This window comes from Physella acuta, unplaced genomic scaffold, assembly GCF_028476545.2.
Source record: "Physella acuta isolate Inbredline_101_S28 unplaced genomic scaffold, ASM2847654v3 ptg001311l, whole genome shotgun sequence".
Lineage (NCBI taxonomy): Eukaryota > Metazoa > Mollusca > Gastropoda > Physidae > Physella > Physella acuta.
The window spans coordinates 73532-99092 of record NW_026732826.1 but is presented as its reverse complement, the minus strand read 5'-3'; the positions used below and the strand labels follow the sequence as shown (position 1 = coordinate 99092).

Here is a 25561-nt window from a genome sequence, read left to right as displayed (position 1 = left end):
ACCAGGCAATCAATTGACACAGGAGAGAGGTCGAGCGAATAACTTGATGAGCAGCATATTAAGGCCAAGCCAGTGGTAACACAAGAAATCTGGAGTCTCCCCTGACCAAAGAGGTCGGGTCTTGTGTGACAGACAGAATGTGAAACTCTGGGGATTGTCATGGTATCTCGGGCTTTGCTAGATTTCATCCATTCTCTGCTGCTGATGACACACCTCAGTCCATCTCATTGTGAACCTTATCACTTGACCTTGGTCATAAGGCCATGATTATATCATTGGATTTACCCATTTCTTATCACTAGTTCAGCAGTACAGCCGTGCCGATGTACTCGTGTTTATCACCTGTATTGACCCTTTGCCTAAGGATGATGTAGCGAATTTTAACTTGATCACCTGTTAGAGCTCATCCAATTTAAGGTCTCCTTCCATAGGAGCGATGGTGGGGGTTTTATTTTTAAAAATATCCAACAGGGTACTGCTGGATATTTGTAAAGTACTATTCAGTGCACTGCGTGGGAAGAAAAGGAAAATAAGATAACGCATTAATTTACGGGATAAGGGTATAGCGCTAAGAATAACCTTTGTCCTTAGCTGATAGTACACACGTAGACTTCTTCAAGTAAACAATATGATAACAGTCATTAGAATAATTTTAAGTTCAGTTTTTTTTTATAAACTTTCTGGGTGCGTTAACTGGTCACAACTGATTGTCTTTGGTAACTACTGAAACGATTTTTCTCTCCGCCGCCCTCCCCCCCTTCACGACAACACAGTGATGGTGTTGGAATAGCTTTTTATGTTGTGTGGGCCATCGATCACCAGGCTTTTTAAACTACTCCCTGCCGGACACGGGTGAATAGGTGTACAAGTGTATCAGTCGCCATATTGCGCCAGCCCCACCCTCTGTCGCGTGAATGGAGCCTTCTGTTTAGCCCGAGTTATTAAAACTGGCCCAAGCACACGGACATCCAGCTTTTCCCGTGATTCAAAGGACGCGCCTAATAAGATGGGAAGCAACATCAAAACGATCACGCAGTTCAATACTTGATGTATTGCCCGCAGCTTCAGGGGAAATTATAAAGCTAATTCCTTTGTCTATTTCTCCCAGCGCTTAGTCCCTTAATGGTTGTATATATATACATTTAATGTAGATTTCTCTATCATTTGTAAAAACGTTAAGACTTTTATTTCACCCTGGACAAGCCACTTCTTACAGTCATAAAAAAACAAACTCGCACGAACATATCCCGCCAACTTGCTTGACGGGATCCAACTTACTATGTAAACACACATTACACCTACACATTTAATCGTGTGTATCTGTGTGATTTTTTTCCCCCCTCTTCAAGTTTGTGAAAAGCAGAAAGTGGTTAGCAGTTCGCGTCTGAGACATGCTTCGACACAAAGCTCTCCTCTCCTTTAGATCGAGAGGGTTAAGTAATTAAAACAGCGCTTGGGTCTTGATTCTACCTTTTCACTAGAACTTACCAGACGTCTTCGTGCATTCGAGCTGATCTAGGCCATACAGATAACAGGCCAGTAGTTTCCGATTAAACTGCGATCTATTAGGCCACAACCCCCACCCTTTTAGCATGACACACCTTGAATGCAGTTTGTGCATTGTGCGAAGTAGGCCATGTGTTTGATGAAGCCATACTGGTCTAGTGTGTGCTTGTGTTTATTCTTTTTACTTGACGGATCTTTTGTGTGATCATTGTTTTGGGCTTACCGTGTGATGGTAAATAGTTACAATCAAGAAATCGACATTTTCGATTGATTCTAGAATTCCTACAACTGTATCGGGCCTTCTTTTACCGACTCGATTGAAGCTAATCGTTAATTCCGTAATGTTTCCTCTACCAAACTTGTCCTTTATATCACCAGGCACTGGCGCGTGTATTGTTTGTTCGCATTTCTTTTTATAGGGTGATACGAGCGTTGGTTAAAGGTTTATTGAAGCACGAGAAATCCCCGGCAAATATAAAGCTTTTGAGTCCCGTACAAGTGTCAAGCGTGTTGGAGTCGATCTAAAGTGCTGTGTAGTTTCAGCTCACTGGTTTAGCACCCGATCATCTATTGGATTGCCACCTCGCTGGGATAAACGTGTACATGAAACTATCTCATCAATTATAGTTGGATAGTGACTCGCGAACTTGACGACACATACGTTTGCCAGGAGACAGCGTGACTCGGGCTTTTTTTATCCTCGAGGCTATCAAGGAAATTCGTTGGCTCAGTATATGATGCGTATCCTAACCTAGCTGTTGGTAATTTGTTTCAAACTAACCGGTGCCTAGAGTAACGAGAAATCACATACCGGCAGTTCATCCGCTTATTCAATATTCATTAGTTGACCCGAACATTCGATTTTATTTTGTTATTGGTCTGATGTTTGTTAAAATATTTGATCGCCACGCGTACTCGATGCTTTAAATATTTTAATGCGACACAGCGATCCCTTCGCCATACAATTTAATCATTCGAGGATTTTTTTTTTCTTCAGCCTTTTTTTAAAAAATGTTGGATTAACTTTAGTAAACCATTTTCATTTGGCCTGAGTGGAAACTTACTTGAAACTGAGGTCAGGGTTATTGATTGGTGTCTCGATATGTCATCCATTTAAGCAACAGGTATGAAAACGTGTGTCGGTAGTTTTTCTTATGTACAACGCCCGATCAGTCGACCCCCGACACAGCAAGTCGTTCTTTGTTTGATGTCACGTCGCGATTAGTATGACGAGATAAAGCTACAAATACACCACACTCGTTTGGTGGACTGTAAGCAGTCAATTCGCGTGTTCATTTCAAGGATAGTGAATGTTCTTTTTGTGACTAGGCGTATTGTTGACGGCCAGTGTAGTTATTGGTGGAGTGGAAGATAATACGTTTGGTTGCCGATTAGGTACAGCTCAACTTAGATAGATGTGTTCAATTTTTTGTTACTTATGGCCAAACTTGAATGTGTATATATACCAATCATGTGTGTGTTTTTCAAGATTTCATAGTTTAATTCTGATAAGATACTCTGGTCGTCTCAGTTTTACCGGGTATTTTGGCGATTTTAAAATAACTTGGTTACCTCGGTTTATGTGTGACTAACGTGAAAGTTGTGGTAAAGTTCAGCCAGAATTTTTTTTTAAAACTGTACACGTTTTACTCCAGTAATTTTATAAGCACACTCTATGCTATGGTATTGACCCTGTTTATGCATGCAACACAACACCATCAGGCGTATTTTCTCCCTTTCTCCACTCTATTAAATGAACGTTTTAAGTTAGTTTTACTTGACCACCTGTTATAGTGAAATCGATACATTATGCGGGGAAAGTAATTTGATAAGTTTTTTTTTTCTTTCTAGTGGTTGCGTGTGTCAATAATGTCCCGGTGTAACCGGATATAGACACATGCTGTTGCCAAAAGTTATGTTACCGTTTGAACCGTTAGCTTTTGAACAGTTGAATTGAGCGGTGGTTTATTTTTCCCCTTAGTCGTCCCCGAGCCTTCATTCGCTGCGCATGAGAGTTTTCACCGATAAGAGAGTGGGACACGCTACTGGTGTGCCAACCCTCTCTCCGCCCTGTGCTATTGATACAAGCTTACTTACACCTTACTGATCGCGACTCTACTGTATACTCATATGTTCTTATGCATGTCATAGCAGGAAGACAGGTACTTTTTCCTGTAGTGCAAACAGTGTATAGGATTAACGGATTATTTTTGTAAACTGAAAACTGGACTGTGTATTAAGTCAATGATTGTGATTGTTGTACATGTTCCTGCCTCGCTCTGCTAACACGCGGCCTTTAATCGTGACCGCCGCCAGCAGAGCGTAGTCATTAACACCTTAGGGAGCAGCAACATTGAAATTATCACTGCTCGTTTTTCAAAGTGGTGCTCACGTTTCAAAGAAGAAGAAGAAAAAAAGTAACTGCTATAGGAGCTCACTCCTCCCCGCCTCCAGACCTGCACGATTGGTCCCTATTGTTGATATTGTGTTCAACGTGGTAACGTTGAGCAAGCCATCCGGCAGCAGCTGCAACAACTGTTCCCCTCATCATCCCAGAGAGTGTATTGTTGGTGGTGGTGGTGCCATCAACAGGCGACATCAGGAGCAGAAACATCTCCCTACTCCCCAGCACTTGTTGAGACGGCGAGGGGCTAATCGGCCGTCATTATCGCAGCCATCCCGGCCGGTTGTACAAGCACCCCGCGCTTGCTCCGCACACCGTCCACCATTGCGGTCCATTCCTACCGACGGCTGAGGATGCACCCCTACTACTACGTCCAGTACGTGCCCATCTCCCTTAAACAGGATTTGGTGAGTCAATATCTTTTATTTGATTTATAGGCTTTTGACCGTACGTACTCACGTTTCCTTTATGGCACTTAAAAATGCGCATACATTATTTCCTGTTTATGAACTTGAAAACAATTTTGAATATATTTTGTTGTATTGTTTTAACACATCCTATTTCACGAAATGTTTATGATGGTATTTGCATTGACTTATTATTATCGATTTATTAAACCTTTTACAATAGATAGGCATGGGATACCATCTCTGCCATTCTTTTTTAGTTTACATTCTTGTTAAAGGGTAGTCATCCCATTTTTTACGACATCACTTTAACCAGAAGAACGGTATGATTCAGTATAGATTTTTGGTTATATGCACTGGCTTCACCCACATCCCTTATTCGTCATAAAGCAGAATCAATTTTTCTTGGTACTCTAAATGTCCAGCCCCCTAGACCTTCTGTTTAAAGATCCATCCATAAAATCCACTACATGACTGTAAAAAAACAGAGGCGAGGGTAAACACAAATACGTTTTAAAGATTCACATTACAGTGACAAACGTTTCATCAATTTCATTACCAGTCATTTGTCATGTTGAGTTTTTTTCCCCCACTCCCAACTTAAAACATACTCGATCATCGCCATCACAGAGCCAAGTTATTGTACGTTTTGATTTTACTATTCGTAATCACATCTTTTCCATTTGGAAATGTATCATTGATTTAATCATTCTTTGAATTCTTCCCCCCTTCCCTACTTACAAACGCTCTGATTTATCCCTACGTGATGTCTATGCATGGACCGTCCAAATGTCTCTACCCCCCTTTTTTTTTATCAATAAAATTCGGATCCAGTAAAACTCTATCAATATCTAGTGTCGAGGAGGAGTAATTGAATGTCTAGCCCGCACAGTAGTCACAAGAAGATATAACTCTTCTCGCATCCAGCCCTTGGTCAGTGTACACAGTCTGTGTGTTCTTAGAGAATAAAACTTCGTGTTACGTGCTGGAGATTAGTCTACACGAGTCTTTACCTCGCCTCATACTTAGAGCTATAGCACTATGTTGGTGCAGCTGATGGTGTTCATTCCGGCTGATTTATTCTCAACACATATCCTGAGTCTTGTTACATATGATTCGATTAGAGACTTTTTTTTTTAAAGTTAAATCTTGGTGGGAATGTACACACTGTTATACTTTAAAACTCCTACGCTGGCTTTGAAAACTAAAAAAAGAAAAAACATCTTTATGATTCTTAGTGATTACATTATCTTGAGGTGGAATCGTCATACATGGACAAGCATGATTTCTTCCAGTGATCGATTCTCTTGGTAACACAATTATTCGATCAGTAATTGGCTGGTATAGATGAAGTGGTTGAGCAGTAATTCACTTGGCCCTCCTAATCTGAGTACCCAGCCGTTTTCACGTTCATTCAGCGCAAACATCTTGACATCATAATGCTGCTGAACTTTCTCACCGATAACGGTTGCTGGCCTGTTGTATTGAAGACGTTCATTATCCGCTACCTATGATGGATTATTATTTAATTTTTTGTGGCAATGGGGAAAGCAGCTCTTGGTGATCTTGTTCCTTTCATCAATTGGAGCCACAGCACATACATACACACACATACACACACACACATAAACACACACATACACACATACATACATACACACATACATACATACATACATACATACATACATACACACACACACACACACACACACACACACACACACACACATACACACATACACACATACACACATACATACATACATACATACATACATACATACATACATACATACATACATACATACATACACACACGCACACACAGGCCTACATACATACACATAGGCCTACATACATACTTACACACACACATACAAGCATACAAACATATAGTCAAGCCAGACACATTTAAGGCTAAATGATACATTTAGATCAACCTATTTAATATGCTAAATATTCCACCGAGGGGGGGGGGGGGAGATTTTCGCTTTGATCCAACAGTTTCCAGCCTAGCCTATTTCTCCAAGGTTCATATTAATAATTAAGCGTTATCCATTTAAAATCGTTAACTTCTCTGGCTCCAGGAGTTAATACAATCTTCTGCCCTTTTGATTAGTATAGGAAAAACAAACAGACGCTTTAGAAAATTAAAAAGCAGTAAGTCCTGGCTGTGTTAACGACTAGGCTAAATGTAGTTAATTGTAGCCGTGTACAGCTCGAGTTTTATGCGACATTTGTATGTCTATTATCTAGCTGTGGTTGTCGAAACGTGTTGTCTCATATCAACCGTCATCTGTTGTTGAGCTCCAGTCGCTCAGAAAAGTGCCTTACACACAGCCACCATACAGACTCCAATGGACGTATCATTGAACAGGTGGTCACGTTCCCTTTGTTTCTTTATCATTTTTGTTGTGTGAAGTCATTAGCGAGCAGTCAGTCGACGGCTGAAATAGGTCACTTGTTGTCTTTGTTAAATAGTCGTCAAATTGAGAGCTCTGTCTTTGCCACCCACACCTAGAGGCGGTTTAAGCAAGTGTTATCATTGATTGGGCGCTTCTTTGACACGCGTTTAGGGCTGTGTCCCCGATCAACACAGCTGAAAATGAACACAGTAAAAAAACATTTAGTGATTATTTTCTAACAAAGCCACAACATGTGTGTGACTGCTCAAGTATAACGCGTATGGGCTGCCACTTGTGGCGACAGGTGGACATATGAGTAACGCAAAACTTCATGTTCTGAATATCCACAAATTCAAAGTCCCCAGGGGGTGGTACAGGCTAAAGGTAGTTACATTTTAAAGTCGAGTTGAGGCGTTTTGTTTTAACTGATGCACTAACGTGTAGAGGTGCCCGTGTTTGATCGAGATAGTGAAGCTTTGACCCGGCAGGACACGATTGTTTTGATACGTTTCCTACACAGACACTTAAGTCCGGGTGCTGGAATGTTGGGCTGTAGGGCCTCGCTTATTGCGCTCTGGCAAGTGTACTCTGTCATCAGTCATATGTTTGTTGGGTGACACGACAAAAATCATTCGTTGAATAGGGTCGTTGAAAAGCAAGATCGATAGCTTTAGCAATCACCACTTTCCTCCCTTTCAAATTGATTTCAATAACAGAGTAAATGGCGAAAATTCGATCTTGTCTGTATAAACAGAGGCGGTTGATATGTTTAACATTTTCAGCTTTCACAAGTACTCGGGCGATAAGCTTAGACCTGTGCACAGCGTTGTGGTCTACGTCTTGCAGGCTGGTCGCTGCTATTTGATTTGTTTAATGACCGTCTTATTCACTCTCCAACTAGTCATTTTGACCTGATATTTTCTTTCATTCCAAACTTTTAAAAACATCAGTCCTCGTATATTTTTTTTTTCTACTTGGCCTGAATGTTTCCTTTGATACTGGATCAACCCAATGGTGCGTTAATTTTTTTTTTATCTACCGCTTCATAAAAGGCGAACGTGAGCTTTTCAAATCGACTGGCTCCGGTATTGATTGTAACTTTACTTAAACAAGGAGGACAGTTATTTTAAATCGCCATCGGACTGTAAATGCTCTGTCCGGGTTGATGTGGAGAGAGATTCAATTACTGCAAACACACATCTGTTTCTACCTTAATATGTTCGTCTAATTAATTCACGTTACCGATTTGCTTAGATTTAACATCTGCATTGCATAGAAATGCCCGGATATTAATGATTTTTTTTTCTTCACGAGATTTTCCCGCTTTTCTATATTTTACTACAATGTCATTAAGAGTAAAATGGGGGAGGGAGGGGGTGTAGGGGGATTTCAATTAAAAGCTGTCCGGTAGCTGATAAAACATTTCCCCATTCCCTAACGTTCAAGTTTAATTTGTTAGGAGAAAACTACTGCCAGGTATTAAGGTTTTTAATGCTTGTTAAAAATATAAAATATGTTAATGAGTCGATTTTATTCTTTCCACTAATGAATGCCACGCCGGCTAAAAGTTGTAGAGTGTGTGACAACGCCGAACACGATTTGACTTCCTCTCTAAAAAAAAATCATGTGTATACATGACTGACTATGTATAACCAACGTTTAGTTCCCAGGTCAAACAGACACGACTGCCGAGGCGAGCCTTATCCTGCTGCTATCGGCTTTCTATTTCACTTATATGCTTTTTACCTTTTTAAAAAAACGTCTGTTGTTAAACACGTATTTTATACAACCCACTCTCGATCTTTCCCCACCCTTCCATTTCCTTCCTCGCCCTTACAATTTACTGCCTGCATATTCTAAAGGTACTTTTGAAAACCAGTTCGTTTCGACATATCGACTGGTGTGTAGGGTCGCTTAACCTGTTATGCGATGTGATTAACAGGTTGGGACAGAAAGCTGTCCTAGTTTCAAATATATCCGCGTTCATTTGATTTTTTCTTTCTTTAGCGTTTGGTGAACTCGAGATAATTTTTGTAGTTTAACTTATCTTTTTACACATACATTTTTATTTGTTTAATAAGGACCTTTTGTATTTAATCCTGAAAGCCATTTGAACCATGTTTAACATTCTACTAAGAATAAAACCATCTTCCACATATCTTTTCTTGGTGGACATGTTGTATTTATGACTCTTTCTTATTGATTTCTTTCCCTCCGAGTAACTTAAGCAGGCCACCGCTTCTTTCATAACGATATTCCGAGTTTTTTCCCCTCCAAGATTCACCCCTCTCCTCGCCCCCTTTAGAATCGGTTGGGGTTACACGGCTACAGAGTCAGAGCACCTGAAGACTGGCCCAAGATAAAAAGATTCTACACACTTCCTTGCTGTCATTCAATGTCTATGTACCAGTATTTCCAACATGATATCCCTTTTATTTTAACATGTTTTTTTATATCGTTTAATGTTATCTTTTATTTTAGAAAATTAACAGTTTCATCTAGCAAAAATTAAACCGCCAGTAATTTAATATCCCCATTCTTTAAAATTATGTTAATGGAAGTGTCACGTGATCTTGCGATAGCCCGGACGTTACTGGTCCCGGCAGCTTGACAGAACGAGAACCGTCGTTTCTTTCTCACCCTAGGACCTGGTGGTTCTTATAACCGTTTCATTTCTAATCGAAAAGTAAACCTCTTTTCAATTTGGACCGTTTCAATAGATTTATGAATACCAGGCACAGGGGCGCGAATGTTTTGGATAATCTGTCATTTCTTAGCACGCAGTAATAAATGTTGGCCTAGAGAAAAGGAACACACAGATTTGGTTGCGGGTAGAGGGGGAAAAATGAAAGAGAAGCACTTAGGCTAGTGAAAAGATCTGTTTAAGTTGTTTATATTGAATGACGGAGGACTGTTGATCTTGTCTGAACCTGTGCTAAAATCAATCGCAACTCCACTGGCGTCACAAGGGGCAGAGTTTTTATTACAGCTCGATATTTTTCATACGTTTTCGATACACGCTAATATACTTGAAGCCCGAGTTCATTAAGTAGTTAGCCATAACACACCGATAACACACACGTTTAAGTGTGCCTCACGGGGCTACTACTACATTATTCTTTATCCACCTTGACTATCAACTCTATACCTTTTCTTTTGGTTATCCGGCTTTGTGTTACACGATTAAACATAGTGTGCATTGTGATTGTTTTATTAGACGACTTTAGTATCTCTAGTTGGGTTTTAAGGGTGGGGGTAAAGGACGCTTTCTAACGTTAGCAAGATCACCAGCTCTGTGTTTTATACTGCTTAACTGCTGGAACGTATTAATTCTCATTGGCATAAATTATTCGTAGTTCGTGCAGGCACCAACTTGCTTTTAAATCTCGATTTCCTGACGAAAATGCACATTTAAATTATATAAAAACGTTGTTCAGGTTTTTTTTCAAATCCAAATGAAAAATAATTCTCCCTCTCCTCTTCCTGCTTTCCATGTATAATGCACTACGTGCTAACCTAATGACATTAAGGCAATATGGTCCCGAGCTTAAAAGATCACAGATTTTGGCACCAGACGAACCAAAGAGAGTGCACTTTAGCACGCTCCAATTTTTTTCATCTAAATTCATTTTAATTTGAAATATCAATTGTTTTCTCTGGTATCTTTGTTTAGTGTAGGTAACAAAATACTGAATTTGTTGTTCGATAATTTGTATTTTGATACATTTATTTTTATAACGTCTAGCTGTTCAAACTTATCTGATTTGAATTAACAATTGTGTAATCAACGTGCTATGTGTAATAGCCGGGCCTAAATCTATCTTGATTTGTCAACAGCTGTAAGATATCTTTTACACGTTTATGGTAAACACAGTGTGTAGTAAACACATTGCGAGCCTGGGGGATATTGCAATAATAGTTTGGGGTTTTAATGCCCTGAACGTTTGCATCGCTTTTCTTTCTTTGCAGCCCGTTTAATTACACACGCCGAACACAATAAGCAGTAAGTACTGATGCCTATACACGGGGTAATTTAATGTGACATTTACAGTTGGCATATTTTCTTTAGCAGCCTCATGCCAGCCTGTAATTGAATAGGTCTTTAGCAGCCGATATGAGACGAATACACTTAGCTGCTGAAATAAAACTTAAGTAAATTAACCAGCTCGTCTGTGTACAGTTTTTAAAATGTTAATTGTTCTTAATATTTTAGCTTTCTAGCAGCGTATCTACGCAATGAGTAAAGTAATTCCACTTTACTAAGCCTTAGACAGATCTATAAGCCAAGTTTTGTAATGATAAACGCACACCTAGTGTATACCAGAGTATACCAGCATACTTGTATTTAAAAGGAATGTGTGAAAGGTCAGTGTGTAATCACATTTCCAGTTTGGCGCGTGTTTGTTTTTGACTTGGCCCTGCCCTGCTATTGGCTGGTGAGTAGTTGAGATACAATGGATCTATAACCTTGGATCGGGACAACTGTGTGTGGCGACCGTTTCTCAATTTGTTTTCAACCCACTGGAAGCAGAGGAAACGTGAATAATTAAATACCTATTAGCGCCTCATTGCCTCAGTGGCCCATTGTGGTATAAGCCCTGTTCCTGGATATCTTGTATTTTTACAGCACTACTTCAAGGCTGAATGTTTAATGGAACATCAATACTCTTTTTTTATACTTTATTTTAATGGAGCATTTTAATGCTCACATTTAAAGCCATTTTAAAGTGGTAATATGAACATTGTTGTATATTATAAACAAAGCTAGCCAATGACTGGAGAGGTGGGAGTCGCTAAAAAAAAAAAAGTAAAGCTCTCGCTATCGTTAACTGCTCATTTCCTAAATGTAAATGTTGCGTAGCAATAGCATCAGTTGACACAATGATACCGACATGCGAAGAATTGGACAATTACTTTATTAGTAATTGATAACGAGTGTTGATTTACTCATAGCAATTTATTGCAATGTTTATATTTAGGGGCTTGTTACGTCAGGAACATGGCACACTAAACGCCATTGTAAAGTGTCGTTGTGAGCGATGTCCGCACCATTGGCCACAAACGAACGTTAGAGGGGAAATGGGTTCTTTTTGTCACGCAAGGTTCGTCAATTATTGATCAATGATTTCCCCCGGGCGCGCTGATGGCTGGCAGGTGGCATTCACCAAAAGGTAGCCGGATGGCATTAGCGGGAGGCACGAGCCTACCCAAAGCAGCGGCCCAGCTCTGTTGTCTGTTGTCATGTTCCTCATGAATTATTTTCACCGGCCCCATCCAGCTTAGCCCGTCCACCAGAACCCACACTTATTTGACGTTCAAATCTATTTCCAATAACATTCTCTTGTCTATCTGCCTGGACCTGGAATCATCATCTATCGACAAACAGAATCTTCCCTGGGAAAAAAATAGATTTGGAAGAGAGGGGCACTTAAAATGGAGGTGATGGCAAGTTTTACCCGTCCCTCTTGCCCATGCAAACCTCGTCAGTAATTTCCCCAGTGACAAAATCCCCACAATTACAGATCTCGCCCAAATTGATTTCTAAGTCTTCATAGAGATGCTGTCCTTTACTGCCTTTCGATTATGCAGCTGACCTCCCAGTGAAACCAATTTTTGCATAGGCTTGGAATTTGGCTTGGGAAATGAATGCGCGACTATAAATGTTCTGTGACTTATGTTCCGAGTTTTATACCTAAGATAATCTCTAAATAATGTATTTCTTGTGTAACGTTCGTCAAGTACAAGTCAATTATTAGCATTATTCTATACACTCACATGACACGCGTCATATCAACTGGTATTGTTTTGGGCTTCACACCTCCTCCCTTCAGTCTTAACAATATTTCAACACGAGGTTCCCCATTATACACAGTTTCTAAAATTATAACCTAGCACGCGTTTTTTTAAAAAACAATTGACTCGTAATTGTAAGGAGTCCCCCCCCCCCTTTTTTTTTACCGATCTTGTAATGCACTTAAACCTTGTGTGTAGCTGATACTATTTACTGCTATCTTAACTTGGAGGTAGCGTTTGTTTTATTTCAAGTTAAGCTATCGCCTGTGACAACTTAGAGAAGGGACTAAGCTCAATTACATCAACATTGAGTGAATTCTCCTTGGGTCTCCGATGTAAAGCAATAAAAAAATAACTGGTAAAAGCATTGAATTAACACGGAACCATTTTAGTATCCCGTTGAAATTGTTTCGAGCTAAAATTGTCTTGACGGGGCTAGCTGAAACAAGACTAGTGTACACTGGGGATAGCTTGACCCAGATGTTATTAGAGAGGGAAACAAACACTAGTGGAAAGGTTTCCATCTGCCGAGCCAGTCCAACCAAACAGCCAGTTGATGGTTGTATTATTGCTTCTCTAGATAGGGTAGATGCTGAAAATATTTGCCACTTAAATGCACTGTATTTAACGTTTTTAGAATATTGATGCTAACGAATTTAACTTCCTGCTGAGGGTGTGTGTCTCCTGAGTCTGATGTTTATTTAGTCCAAGTTCTGGTAGATGGCTATCATCGAAATTATGCAGCATCTCACTTCTGTTACCCCTTTACATAATGAGAAGGGGCTTTAGAGCGGGGATGTCGCCCAAGAACACACCCATTTCGCGATGGGCCCTAACCTCAGGAGTCTTATTTCCAATGATTATTATTAATAATTCTTGACTTGCCTGGAACAGTTTAGTGCTATTCCCTAGCAACATATGGCCTCCCCCTGTGGCCTATTAAACGCCATGAAATATGAATATGCTGAGACCAAAACAGCCGATGCATGATAACTTGATGAGGGAGTTAACACGTTGAGGTAACCATTTTCTCCCTTTGCGTTTTAGGGGAAGAATCTATCAACAAAATTATGGTTCTTTGAGATGTCCAGAATATTTTTTAGTACTCGATGAATCTCGAAAGCTTGCATGACAATCTTGCAAGCATTTAGGCATTGCGTATTGCATTGAGAATTTTGGGAAAGTCTGGATTCATTTCCTGTTCCCGCCTCCTTGCTCCTTCCTGCATATTAAATTCAATATTAAAACTCGTGATTACTTGGAACCAGCACACTTGCCCCGCTATCTCGTCTTCGATCCTTTTTTTTTTTATACTCCCTTATATTCACTTAAACAAACGATGAATTCACAACATTGCTTTATTGTATCCGTTGTTTTTATTTAGGTTAGCTTGATATATTTCGTATGTTTGTTAAAGTTAGTGTACATAGGATCCTATGGTAAACTAAATAATGCAATGCACGCCCTTAATTTTATTGTCCGCTTCACTTGTATACAGTCTGTCATGATTAGATCTTTGTCACTCGCCTTCTGACACATTTATTGGATTGGGCACCCAACCCTTTTTTTCCCATCCGTCTGGCACGGTATAAGGTTTTTTTTTAGTTAGAAATCATTGGATCAATACAAGAACTGGTTCTATTGTAATGGTAAAGGTCATTATATACCTTTATGAAATACATCATTGCCATCCCTCGTCATTTCCCAGCTATTTCATATGATAGATTTATCATATTTTTTTTTCGTGGAAAGTGGGTTTGGGTATTCTTGTAATGCTGTTTTCACTGATGATTTCAGATACTAAAACAGTAAAGCAAACACTGTTAAAATATCATACGTCCCCGTGTTTAAACAAAATGCAGACATAACGGGCTTTTGTGGCTTCACGCATGTGTTTTATGGTCTATTTGTAAAAGAAACGAGTGGTGAGGATAATCAATAGAACGATGGTAGCCAAAGAATTGTGTTTGATCTCTATGTCCCCGGTCCACTCAACTACACATGCATACCACCATGTTTCTGGCAGTCTAGCGAGTAATAGCGACCAACTCTAGAGAGAAAAAACTACCACACATGTGTGCTTGTCACACTTCATCCATCCATACCCATACATGTCACATCTACTTGACCAGGTCTAGAGAGTTAAAAGTACCTCGCCAGTGTGCTGGTTTTCACTTTATCCACCCAAATACATTAACATCTACTTAACCAGGCCTGCCAAACCCAATTGATTTTAACGCTGTGTACACCCCCACATTTCAACACTGCTCACCAAAAGAGTAACTAAATATACATTCAAATTCGTTTTCATCTTAGCATAGTAATTAAATATGGTGTTAAAAAATGGAGTTCCCTGGCAAATAATACATTTGAACTTCCAATTTGAGTTAGTGATTACATGTTTAAATGATAGAGGCTCCCTCACGGCCTTAAAAAGGGCCAGCTCTCTCTCGTATCTTCTGTTTTATGCATTGAACTCGAGTGATGTATTCTCCGGATACACGGTTCTTCCTCTCCTGAGAAATCACGATTCAATGATGTTGGTTTTCTCAAACCATTGCACCGTGGCACGCACAGCCTGACATTCAACTTTTAGTTTCAATAATTTGCATATTTCATTCCCCCCTTTTTAAAATTTTCCCTCAGTTTAAAAAAAAGCAAAATTATGTCTCCAGCGATATTTCCTCTTTTGATCAAAATTGGATGATACTCGTTACGACTGCTGGAATGACATGTTCGGTTTCAAACGTTTACGTGTGTTTTGAAAAAGTAACATAAAGGTTTGAATCAAAGACCTCCCACGGGCTGGGCAACACGTGTTGTTCAAATGTGTAGATATGAAGGAGTGTACACATCATTGCTTTTAACTATAAGCAACATCTGGTGCCATAATTATAGATACATTTCGAATTTAAAGGAACATTTTAAAATGTCGATACTAAAATTAGACGGGAAAATCGAATAGTTTGATTTTTTTAAAATGGCATGTAACCGTTATTGTCTACAGTGTTCGATCCCGAAAAAGAGGAAAGACCCATCGATTAAATGCAATTATTTTTACTGTCACACTAATGAAACACTTAAAGCGAGTAATGCTAAGCAGTGCTAGCATAGGGCCCTTATCATATTATTGGTTGCTTTATTCTAGCATTGATTCCACAACATGAATGTAAAGTTGTTTTGTTTTGTTGTTTTAAAGTGTAATGTATTTAGATCTATTAAAATATTTTCTATCTGAAACATATTCATCGAGTGGATTATTAGTTTCTCATTTTTTTTAAATGTATTTATTCCAGTGAATTTATATCAGGTTTATTTTTTGCCAGACATATTTTAAAATTAACTTATTTGCTGAATGCCTTTTTTTTTCATCTTTATTTAAAGTAATGTGACACTTAGCTAAATGTGGGAAATAAATACGCGCAACCTCTATGGTCCAAAATCCCCGCGGGAGTTGGACCGCTTGATTCTGTGTCTGTCAGGGGCAATGTCATGTCCATTAGCCTGTCGGTCTACAGCTGCCTTTTAAGTGCATGAAGAAGACAAAATTCACAGGCTTGTCTTCTTGGGTGAGACAAGATAAAGATAGAGCTTCACAAGTTTTCTACCGATCAATCTTTAAGTAAGAATGAAATAATCGAGGATGGATGGGGGGTAAGGAAAGGGCGAGATGTCAGCGCGGGGAAAGTGAGTACTTTTCGATCACTGGACACTAGTTTTATCCATACTTCCGTCTTTTTCCTGCCTTGTCGGGAGCCAGGCTGCTCTTTTTTTTTTCTCTTCTGGCTCCTCTCGATGCCGTTTTTCTTTGGTCTCCTCCTGTTGCTTGCACATGTTTAATTCCATTTGATGGTTTCGTTTGAGAGGAAGCAGCCGTCTTGTGGTTCTCTTGATTGACTCATCCTATGCCAAGTCATTAAACAAATCTTGTAGGTCAGCCCCTACTGTCCAGCTCGAGCATGCACTGTTGGTACGTTGTCAACATATCACTGAACCACCTCCACACTGTAATGATATACGAAGCCTTGGTAGAAGTTTCTCTAGTGATGGATGTGGGTGCACAAGGTTGGGTTCAATGTGCTTCAGAGGCTTGAAACTGCTGCACACGGTTCCCAGAGCACTCGGATACCGATTACAGAACGTGATGACACGGACTCCAGTGTGCATCATAGATTAATGGGGATAGGCTTGATTTCATAGCGGAGGAATGGGCTAAAAAATTGTTGGCAGTTTTTATACCGTGAACCCGATGATTGATAAATGAACGCTGCTTCATTTGAAACTACAGGCTTTGTTATCAAATATTCAGCCTGTTGAGTTGGAGGGTGTTTAAATGACGCTCTTTAAACTGCATTACTACCAATATTTTTGTTGTGTTTATTTTGTCAAGGAAAATAAATGCTTTAAAAGATTTGGTTAATTTTTTTTTTACACGATTGCCATGTTAGTTTTCATTTTAAAAACATCCCCCCTCCCCCTCCCTTACACCCCACCTCACATAACACCCCACAAAGCCGTTACTGACAGTATAAATGAGATGACAGAGAGTGGGGAGCTCAAAAGTCAAAGATAAAATAAGAATCCTCTTTATGGATGTGGACGGGGGGTATCGGAAGATGGATGTAGCGCCGTTTTGTTCTCTCGCGATATTTATTGGCACGGCGAAATCCTTTAATTCAGGCTAATGACTTGGGGAAGTATGCAAATGATGTACCCTGCCTGCTTAATTCATGTTTATTATATGCTCCTGTGAACACGGTGCTTCATCAAAATTAATACACTGGATATCATTAGCTCCCTTAACGTTTAGGGACGAAACAATGTTTTCATTTAGTTTTTAATTCATCATTTGCTCTTGAGGGCTAATACTGTCTTGAGTTCATACTTTAAACTTTATCGGTAGAAAAGTGTCCATTTATACCCACGCTAAGGTTGTTTACTATCACATTTCATTCAAGTCACAATTTTCTTTAGTTTTTAAAACGTGTATGAGCACTTGTGAACATGGGCACACATACAACATGGTTTCGTTGATTAAATATGTTATAAAAACACAAGCAGTGCAGTTTGTTTTTAGTATTGAACGTCTGCCTTGTAGTCCAGGCATCGCCTAGCATGTATCTGTTGTTGAACCAACCAGTGTACACAGATCGTATTGCAGTGTTGGTTTAAGCATCAATTCAGCCAAAAGCCCCACCAATCTAGAAACGTTAATTTTCTTTCCAAATGTTTTCTTCTGCACCTGGGGCACAAGGGCTGACATGAGGCAAATAAGAGCATATTGTCGTCATGTAAGGCCCTACACCTCGCCATTAATTCATTCGATTGGGTTACAGCTGTGTGTGTGCAAATGCTCTAATTGAATTTGGCCCGGCTCACAATCTGATCAGATGACTCTGTAATCAATGAGCGGATGTCGCTCTCAACCCAACCTCGCAATCAAGAATATCTTTTTGACCCACTACTCCCTCACATTTTTAACCACTTCACATATACAAACAGAATATACTTTTTTTTTAACCCCTTCCTATCTTGGCAGAATAAAATTCAAATTTTACACAGTAGTGTAATTAGATGGGGGGGGGAAATGTTGACGCAATTTAGAGAATAGATATGTACATTGATGTATTGTTTTTTGTTTATGTATATGTGTATATATATATGTATATGTGTGTATATATATGTATATGAGTATATCTATGTATGTGTATATATATATGTATATGTGTGTTTATATATATATATATATATATATATATATATATAATACACGTAGCTTTGTTTTAAAGTATATAACACAGGCTTTAAAAACTAGATTTTAGCATTTTAAAATGCGCCCTACTACTGGCAAACAACAGCCCGCAACTCTACCTCATGCGATTAATCATATCATATACATAATCAACCCCCTCCATCCATCTATTGATTCTAGGCGAACACGTCGCTGTTTTAACAACTCCAGTTCGGACATGTGTTTTTGGTTTCGTCTCGCGTCGTTGTTCCATTTGTTCACATCCACGTCCTTTGCTTTAGTGATAAAATCATGAAGACTCAACGGGGTTTCGATTTATTGTTATATCTAATCCATCTCTAATCTAGTTTGGTTAGGATCGATATGGACATTTCTGTTGCCAGTCACTGAGCTCCAAGTCTAGCAGTCGCGCTATTATAATCAAAGGTGACCATTTACCCGAGTGTATATTTGCCCCATTTTTTTAAAAGCCAGTTTTGTTTTACTTCAACACAGCTTCGATGTGTTGTTCTAAAATACTGATACACGTCTAAAAAAACGATATATATGAATACATTTATATGTATGTGTATATGAAAGTATATATGTGTGTATATATATATATATGTGTATATATATATATACATATAAGTATACATATACATGATCACTTGGAGGTAGACAATTTTAAAACAATACGTGATATCAACTAAGATATTAACAAAATTGTGTATGCTGTTTTAAATAAAAGATTCTAGTCTACTGCAACATTTCCATCTCCTGTAGTACTCAGCTGACAATCTAACCTCTGCTCTCGCGGTTCATGTAGTTCCCCCAGTGTTGTAATTAAAAAGTGTGCTAGTGCCTTAACGTGTCCATACAGCATAACGTTTGTGCATGGAACTGTTTTCCTTTTCTGCCAACCTTTGTACCTTGTTCTCAGCTCGGATAACCGGCAGGGCCCTGACAATAGACCGATTTCCGCCATTTCCAGCGCAGAGTTGTATCTGTCTTTGCCATTTCCGTTGGGCTAGTTTTTCATACAAGTCTCCATGATTGTTAATTTACACACACGACCAGGGTTAGTTTAGAATTCGTGCCTGTTGATGTGTCATCTTTGTCACCGCCTGTTTGAGCCCACACGCTTGCTGCAGTTTTAATTGTCGCTCTTTATTTCATAAAGATCGTGTAGTTCGGGTTTAAAACACGCTTTTACAAGATGGAAGAGAAAGAAAAACCCAATGAAAACGAAAAGAAATAATTGATTGATTTGATTCTCTTGATCGTTTCAAGTGAGTTAAATATTTGATAAGCCTGGTCTGAAGTGATCCAGTATCTTGCATGTAGATTTGTGTAGGGACATTGTTTCTGCCGTGTGCTGGTGGCGGGTATAGTTTGAACAAGGTCATGAATAATGCAATTATGCAATAGAGTACCACTCGCCACCATTTCCACCCTCCCGTTATATTTGCTTTAAGTGGTTTTAGTTTTACAACATTTCAATCACAAAATGGGACTGTAACGTAAGACTGTATCGATTTAAAGTAAGAAGCTACTGATTATTTTTTGGTACATTAGCTTGTGGGGGTTAAATTCGCCATGACCGTATCTATTTTCACAGACTCGATGATTGAATTCTGTGTGTATCTAAAACGTGACTAAAGTTCAACGTGACGGCCTGTGTACACTACTCAGCATCTCCTTCAGACCACCGGCTCCCCCCCCCCAACACGTTCATGTTTATGTACCTTGCTTTTTGGTTAACCGTGAGCAAGAACAGCTCACCAAGTTAGAGCAATTGTTGAGTGTGTGCTGGGGATCGATATCCTGCTCAGCTAGAAGGTGCAAACATTGTTTATGTTTGAAAATGATAAATGAGTTAGTTAGGCTCGCTGGAAATGTTGCGCTCTAGGGTTGAGCTTTTTTTTTTTCCACCACTGGACGCTATTAATGCTTTGATTCGCGTGTAATCTTTGTTGTTCTGATCCATTGAAAGAAAGCCGAGTTTATGGTTGCTTGAGTCCCATTCGGATGGAGATGATGTTTGAAGTACAAGTTCGTCGGTTAGATCTATGTCGGCTGGGTCAGACGTACACAGCAGCAGCTATCCTAATGTTTACTTAGATACTTTAGACAAGCGCAAACATCGATTGGAAGCTTCCCCCCAGACTAGATACTTTAAAATATAAGCTTCTTTAAAACATGAAGACTAGAGACTACTCAGAGGTGCTGGTAATGGCATTACAATTTGGAGGGAAACCAAGTCACATTTCATCTGTCCAGCTTAGCTGCTCCTGGTGGGTTGAGGCTAAATTAATGGTCATCGACTCGAACGATGTTTGATCATCTCAATCTAGCCAAGTACCAGAATATTTTTTTTTCTGATAGATGATTGCGTATAGCGAGTAACGTTTAATTTAAACCTCAATGTCCCCCTCCCATCGGGACATAGAGACACTTATTTAATAATTTAAATGTAATGTATAGATTCCTGAAAAATATCAATTACATAGAATCTTGTAGTGTTCAACATTCTCAAAGTACTCTAGTTCGCCCAAGGGGGTCGAATGAACCAAGTTTGGTTCCAGAAATCATTCATGCTCACAGCTGTCACTACATTATGTAAGTGATACTGACTGGAACTACACAGCCTAGCATCATGCTGTGCTTTTACTTTACGATGTTTGAATCTTCCAAATCTTTTTGTAATGGGTTGACTTAAAAATACAAAACTTTTATATTTCTCACTGTGTATCATCCTCAATGCTGTGTTCATAAACAGCAGGCGAGTAGTGGTCTTGTGTTCTGTCAATATTTTAGAGATTAGCGCTTTATAATTTATACGAGTGCAAGAGTTTCTCTCCCCATCACGTCAACGTTGTCGGGAAATATCTGTAGGAGAGCTACATTATAAAAATGACAGCTTGTTCAGCTTTACTTAAATTCCTGCACAATAAGGAAAAGCCTATGGACATGTTAACACTGTATGCCAGATTGACAGGAAATGTTGAAATAAAAGAGGGAAAAAGTTTCTCGCTGGAGCCTTGTTGAAAAAGAAAAATATTCCAACCGAAATTGAGAATGTTCAAGCTGTCCAAGGCTGCTTTCAGGATATGTGCGTGCGTATTTCTCACGCTTAGAGGTTGCGTTATGGCGATTTGATTTAATTTAACTCAATGTCAGGCTCTTAAAAAATCTCTTTCAGTTTGCAAACAGTTCTATCAATCAGTCGAGCCTGGGTTTAACCAGTGATACTTTAAAGCCATACTATTTCAGAGCTGTCCTTGTTTCAAACTGTTCCCTAATGAAATGAGATACAAGAGAAATCACCACTGATGTTAATAGTTTGTCTGTATCAATAAGGCTTGTGAAATTAAAAGAACTCTTCAGTTCATTGGCAAGTCCATTTACTGGAGTTGAGATCGTAACCGCACGCAGCTTGTGATAGTCATTCATTGCCGCCGGGCGGGGCCAATCTCTCCAATAGAAGGGTTCAAGTTGGTGGAAAATCCAATTTCATCTTAGTACTAGAAACCAAACATTAAGAAATGATTTATTGCGAGAAAAAAAAAAGACGCGTACAATATAAGCATAAGAACGTGTTGAATTTACACCCCTATTTCTTTTCTTGTTTTAAAATATAACTTAACGACAGGTATGAAATGGCATTTTCAAGAGTTATTAATTTTTAGGTCAAGATGTATTGATTTATCTGATAAACGGTAAATGTGGTTGTTAGTCATCCCTGCTTCCTTCTAAGCCGTGAGCATCAGTTTGTTGGGTGGGGAAAGGGGGGGGGGGGGGGGGGGGAATGGCTTCAATTGCTTGTATTCATACTAAAGGCTTCTATTCAACCTCCTAAACCTAAGTCTGTAAACGAGGTCTCGTCTATGTACCAGTTGATCTGTTTTATTTCCCTCCTCATTGAACATTCTGAAGTTGTTACAAATGTTCACCCTTGTTTAATTTTTTTGTTTTTGTCTACAGGAGATGAAAGTGAATTGGGCAGCTTCCCCAAGCACGGCACCCAAACAGGACACTAGCAGTAAGTAGTTTCTATTATTTTAAAACCACACCTAACACTTGTAGTCAAACAAGCACATTTTTTCTCCACACTACATTAATTACAAAATGATGGCCGAATTAATATACACCAAAACAATAAAATGTCCCCTAAACCACAAATACTGCAGTGGTTGTTACTGTGAATTCGTATGCAGCCTGTCTATATCAAACTCCCCCGATGACTCCCAAATATTGCAATTACCAAAGCATACAAATGGCATTCTCTTGCTTTGAATCAGTTGATAATTAGTCTGGCATTTAGTCCAGGCAGGCCAAAGCGTAATGGCTATACCTCGATGTTTGCATTGGCGTTAATTGCTCAAGACAGGACAATCGCGCGCAGATTATTAAATAGAAGAATGGCAGCACAAACTACACGTCTCTGGGTGTAGCGTGGCCCCACCCATCCCTGTTACTATGTTCAAATAGATTTCTCTCCCCTTGTCATCCATCCTGGCCGAACAAGGGACTCGGGGGAGGTTCTCTTCTCACTGTGTAACATGGTGTATTCACGCGGTATACATTTTATTTTTAGCCATACGCCGCGCTACACAGCAAACACCCCGCCCATTGTGCCACACAATATTCATTTGATGCCGCTAACAAACAAAACAAAAAAAACACTACCTGACCACATCCTGCTTAATGGATTTCACTTAAAATTTAAACGCACTGACTGTCATAAAACACTCGGATTTAACCGCGCTGACCCGCTGGTTCAAACACACAGCACGCTATGAAGAAGCCCTTTATTATCCTCGGCCCATTTTTTTCCCCTGGTGTCAAGTATAATGTACCCGTGCTTACGCGTTAAGGACGGCCCCTGTACCTACTATTTCAAGTCATAGATAGGCGCGTGGATGTCCAGGCATGCACGCAATAGAGACAGTGGTGTGATCATTAATCATATCCGCGTGAAACTGTTTATTCCCACATCAATTAAAATAAATCAAGCATTAAGCCCTAGTGGTGTGTTTCCATGAAGTAATTGAAGTAAATATTTCAGCAACAAATCTAAAAGTAATTTGTCATCAGCCGGAGAAAGAAGAAGATAAAAAAAAATCTCCAAAACCTCGTTAGCAAGGCTTTCATTTGGTGACCATAATGTCCCAGTTAAGGACGAGTTACTCTCTCCCCACGTTGATTCCGGTAGTTTACTGATGGCGAGGTAGATGTCAAAAGGGAATAGCATGATGTCTAAAATCTTGTATGTGTATTAAAGGCAACAAGGCTAGCAGAGAAAATCCAATTTCATTTCAGCTGCACTCAAGTGGCTTTAATATGCTCATCTCGTGCGGGAAACATTTGATCAATATGAGTGGATGTAGCTTCAAATTTAGTTCCCTCTTCTTGCCTCCACCGCCGGTCCTGATTGTTTTCTCTGTCTACCTATTGCTTTCAGTACTGTCACATTTTAAAGGATGAGTCGTGTGAGCGGCCAAAACGAGCTGTTTGTACGGCATTCAATTGATACCTTTTTTTTTTTAACTTGTTGTTTTAGTCATTTAAACATTGTCCGGTTTTGGTGTTGCTGTCCATATATTGTTGCCTGACCTCCCCCTTCTCTCCCCGCCCCCATTTGAGATGTTTATTCGTCCCGGGGAGAAAAAGTGATCTATTTAGCCAGCACATACGGAACGTTCCTTTTGTATCGCATTATCATTATAGGATTTAGATTTTGTTTGGTTTTTACGTCCAGATTACTGAATCAGGCCATTTACATAAATTCTCCACCATTAAAAAGCTCAAGTGAAAGTTGAAAATGTTGTTACGCCAAAATGAACTGACTGTATAGATATGCCGAATCCATTTATCTTTGTTCCTTCCCCCACCCTCCCCTCACCGCTTTCCCTGACCCGTCAAACAATTTATTTCTAGCTTGCACCATCCCATTGATCTGAGCTCCTAGACTGACCATATGGATTGAGGTTACATTTTTTTTCTTCACTCGCGTGTTTTTTTTAAAAATTCATCTTGGTGTGGGAGAGGGGGGAATTGAAAACTAGCGTTGTTTCAAGCCTGTGATTTATAACACTTAAACCACTGATGTCTTCTCTACATGGTAAATACAAGTTGTTTTTTTCCCCACGGAGCTTGGGGGGGGGGTGCTTTTAAACTGTGTAGTATCCACGTACTGATGTCTGTGTGGAATAATTTTTCTGTCGTGGTCCCTCTATACAGTCTTTGTTACACGCGGTGCTCAAATGGTTTCTTGATTGTTTCTAATCATTTTCCCCCGGTCATTCTGCACTGGGGGTTTGATACAGTTGTGTGCATACTGTGAACTGGTTCTCCCTCTCCCTCCATCTCTCCACTGCTCTCACGAAATTCCCCACGGCCATCTTCCTGCTGTCACACATGATCTATGGCCTGTGCCCATCTGATCCAGGCGTGTAATTAGGTTACACCATCATCATCCTCTCACGTCTTATCTGTCACTTGAACCCAACTCCTAAACCTTCATCTATTATTGAATTCAACTACTGGAAATGAAATAGTTGACCATTCTTTAGTCAGCAATTGTGTTTAATATCAACACAATCTAAAACTGATTGATTTTTTCCCCCTCTCAATTAACATAATAAATTTAAATGTTCAAATCATATTGTGTTCCTATAGGCAATAAACATCAAATTGAGCTTTGGTGTAAATCTAAAACAACACAATCTAAAACTGATTGATTTTTTTTCCCCTTCTCAATTAACATAATAAATTTAAATGTTCAAATCATATTGTGTTCCTATAGGCAATACACATCAAATTGAGCTTTGGTGTAAATCCTGTATAATATTAATCTTTAACAAATGACTTGCTCCTTTCACCAAGTTGAAGACTTTGTCTATTCTAAAGGCAAATATCAGTTACTCTGTTCTAATGAGGGTCTAAAATTATCTCTGCTGAATGTGTCAATCCAAATAAGTGCTGTACCTGTCTCTTAAGAAATTGGTTTGTAATCAGTGGCGGAACTAGAAAAAAAGGGCCACCCCGCAAAAAATTTTTTTTAGCCCCCCCCTATATAATATATATATATATATATATATATATATATATATATATATATATATATATATATATATATATATATATATATATATATATATATATATATATATATATATATATATATATATATATATATATATATATATATATATATATATATATATATATATATATATATATATATATATATATATATATATATATATATATATATATATATATATATATATATATATATATACAA

At 39.0% G+C, this 25561-nt stretch overlaps 1 protein-coding gene across 16 annotated transcripts in view; it reads left to right on the top strand.

The window, feature by feature from the left end:
- LOC131958293 (nucleolysin TIAR) overlaps nt 1–25561 on the top strand; it is a 62625-nt gene that overhangs the window by 20790 nt on the left and 16274 nt on the right. For 12 of the 16 annotated variants that reach the window (XR_009389217.1, XR_009389216.1, XM_059323241.1 and 9 more), the window contains one exon: nt 22237–22294. Coding sequence is in view for 14 of the 16 variants with exons in the window: in XM_059323241.1 (XP_059179224.1) it covers nt 22237–22294 (58 nt within the window). In the remaining 2 variants the exon portion in view is untranslated. Of the gene's footprint in view, nt 1–1606; nt 1739–2615; nt 2631–2710; nt 2902–3476; nt 4318–22236; nt 22295–25561 lie in introns of those variants that run through there. The other 4 variants (XM_059323244.1, XM_059323247.1, XM_059323246.1 and 1 more) reach the window with 4 other exon arrangements.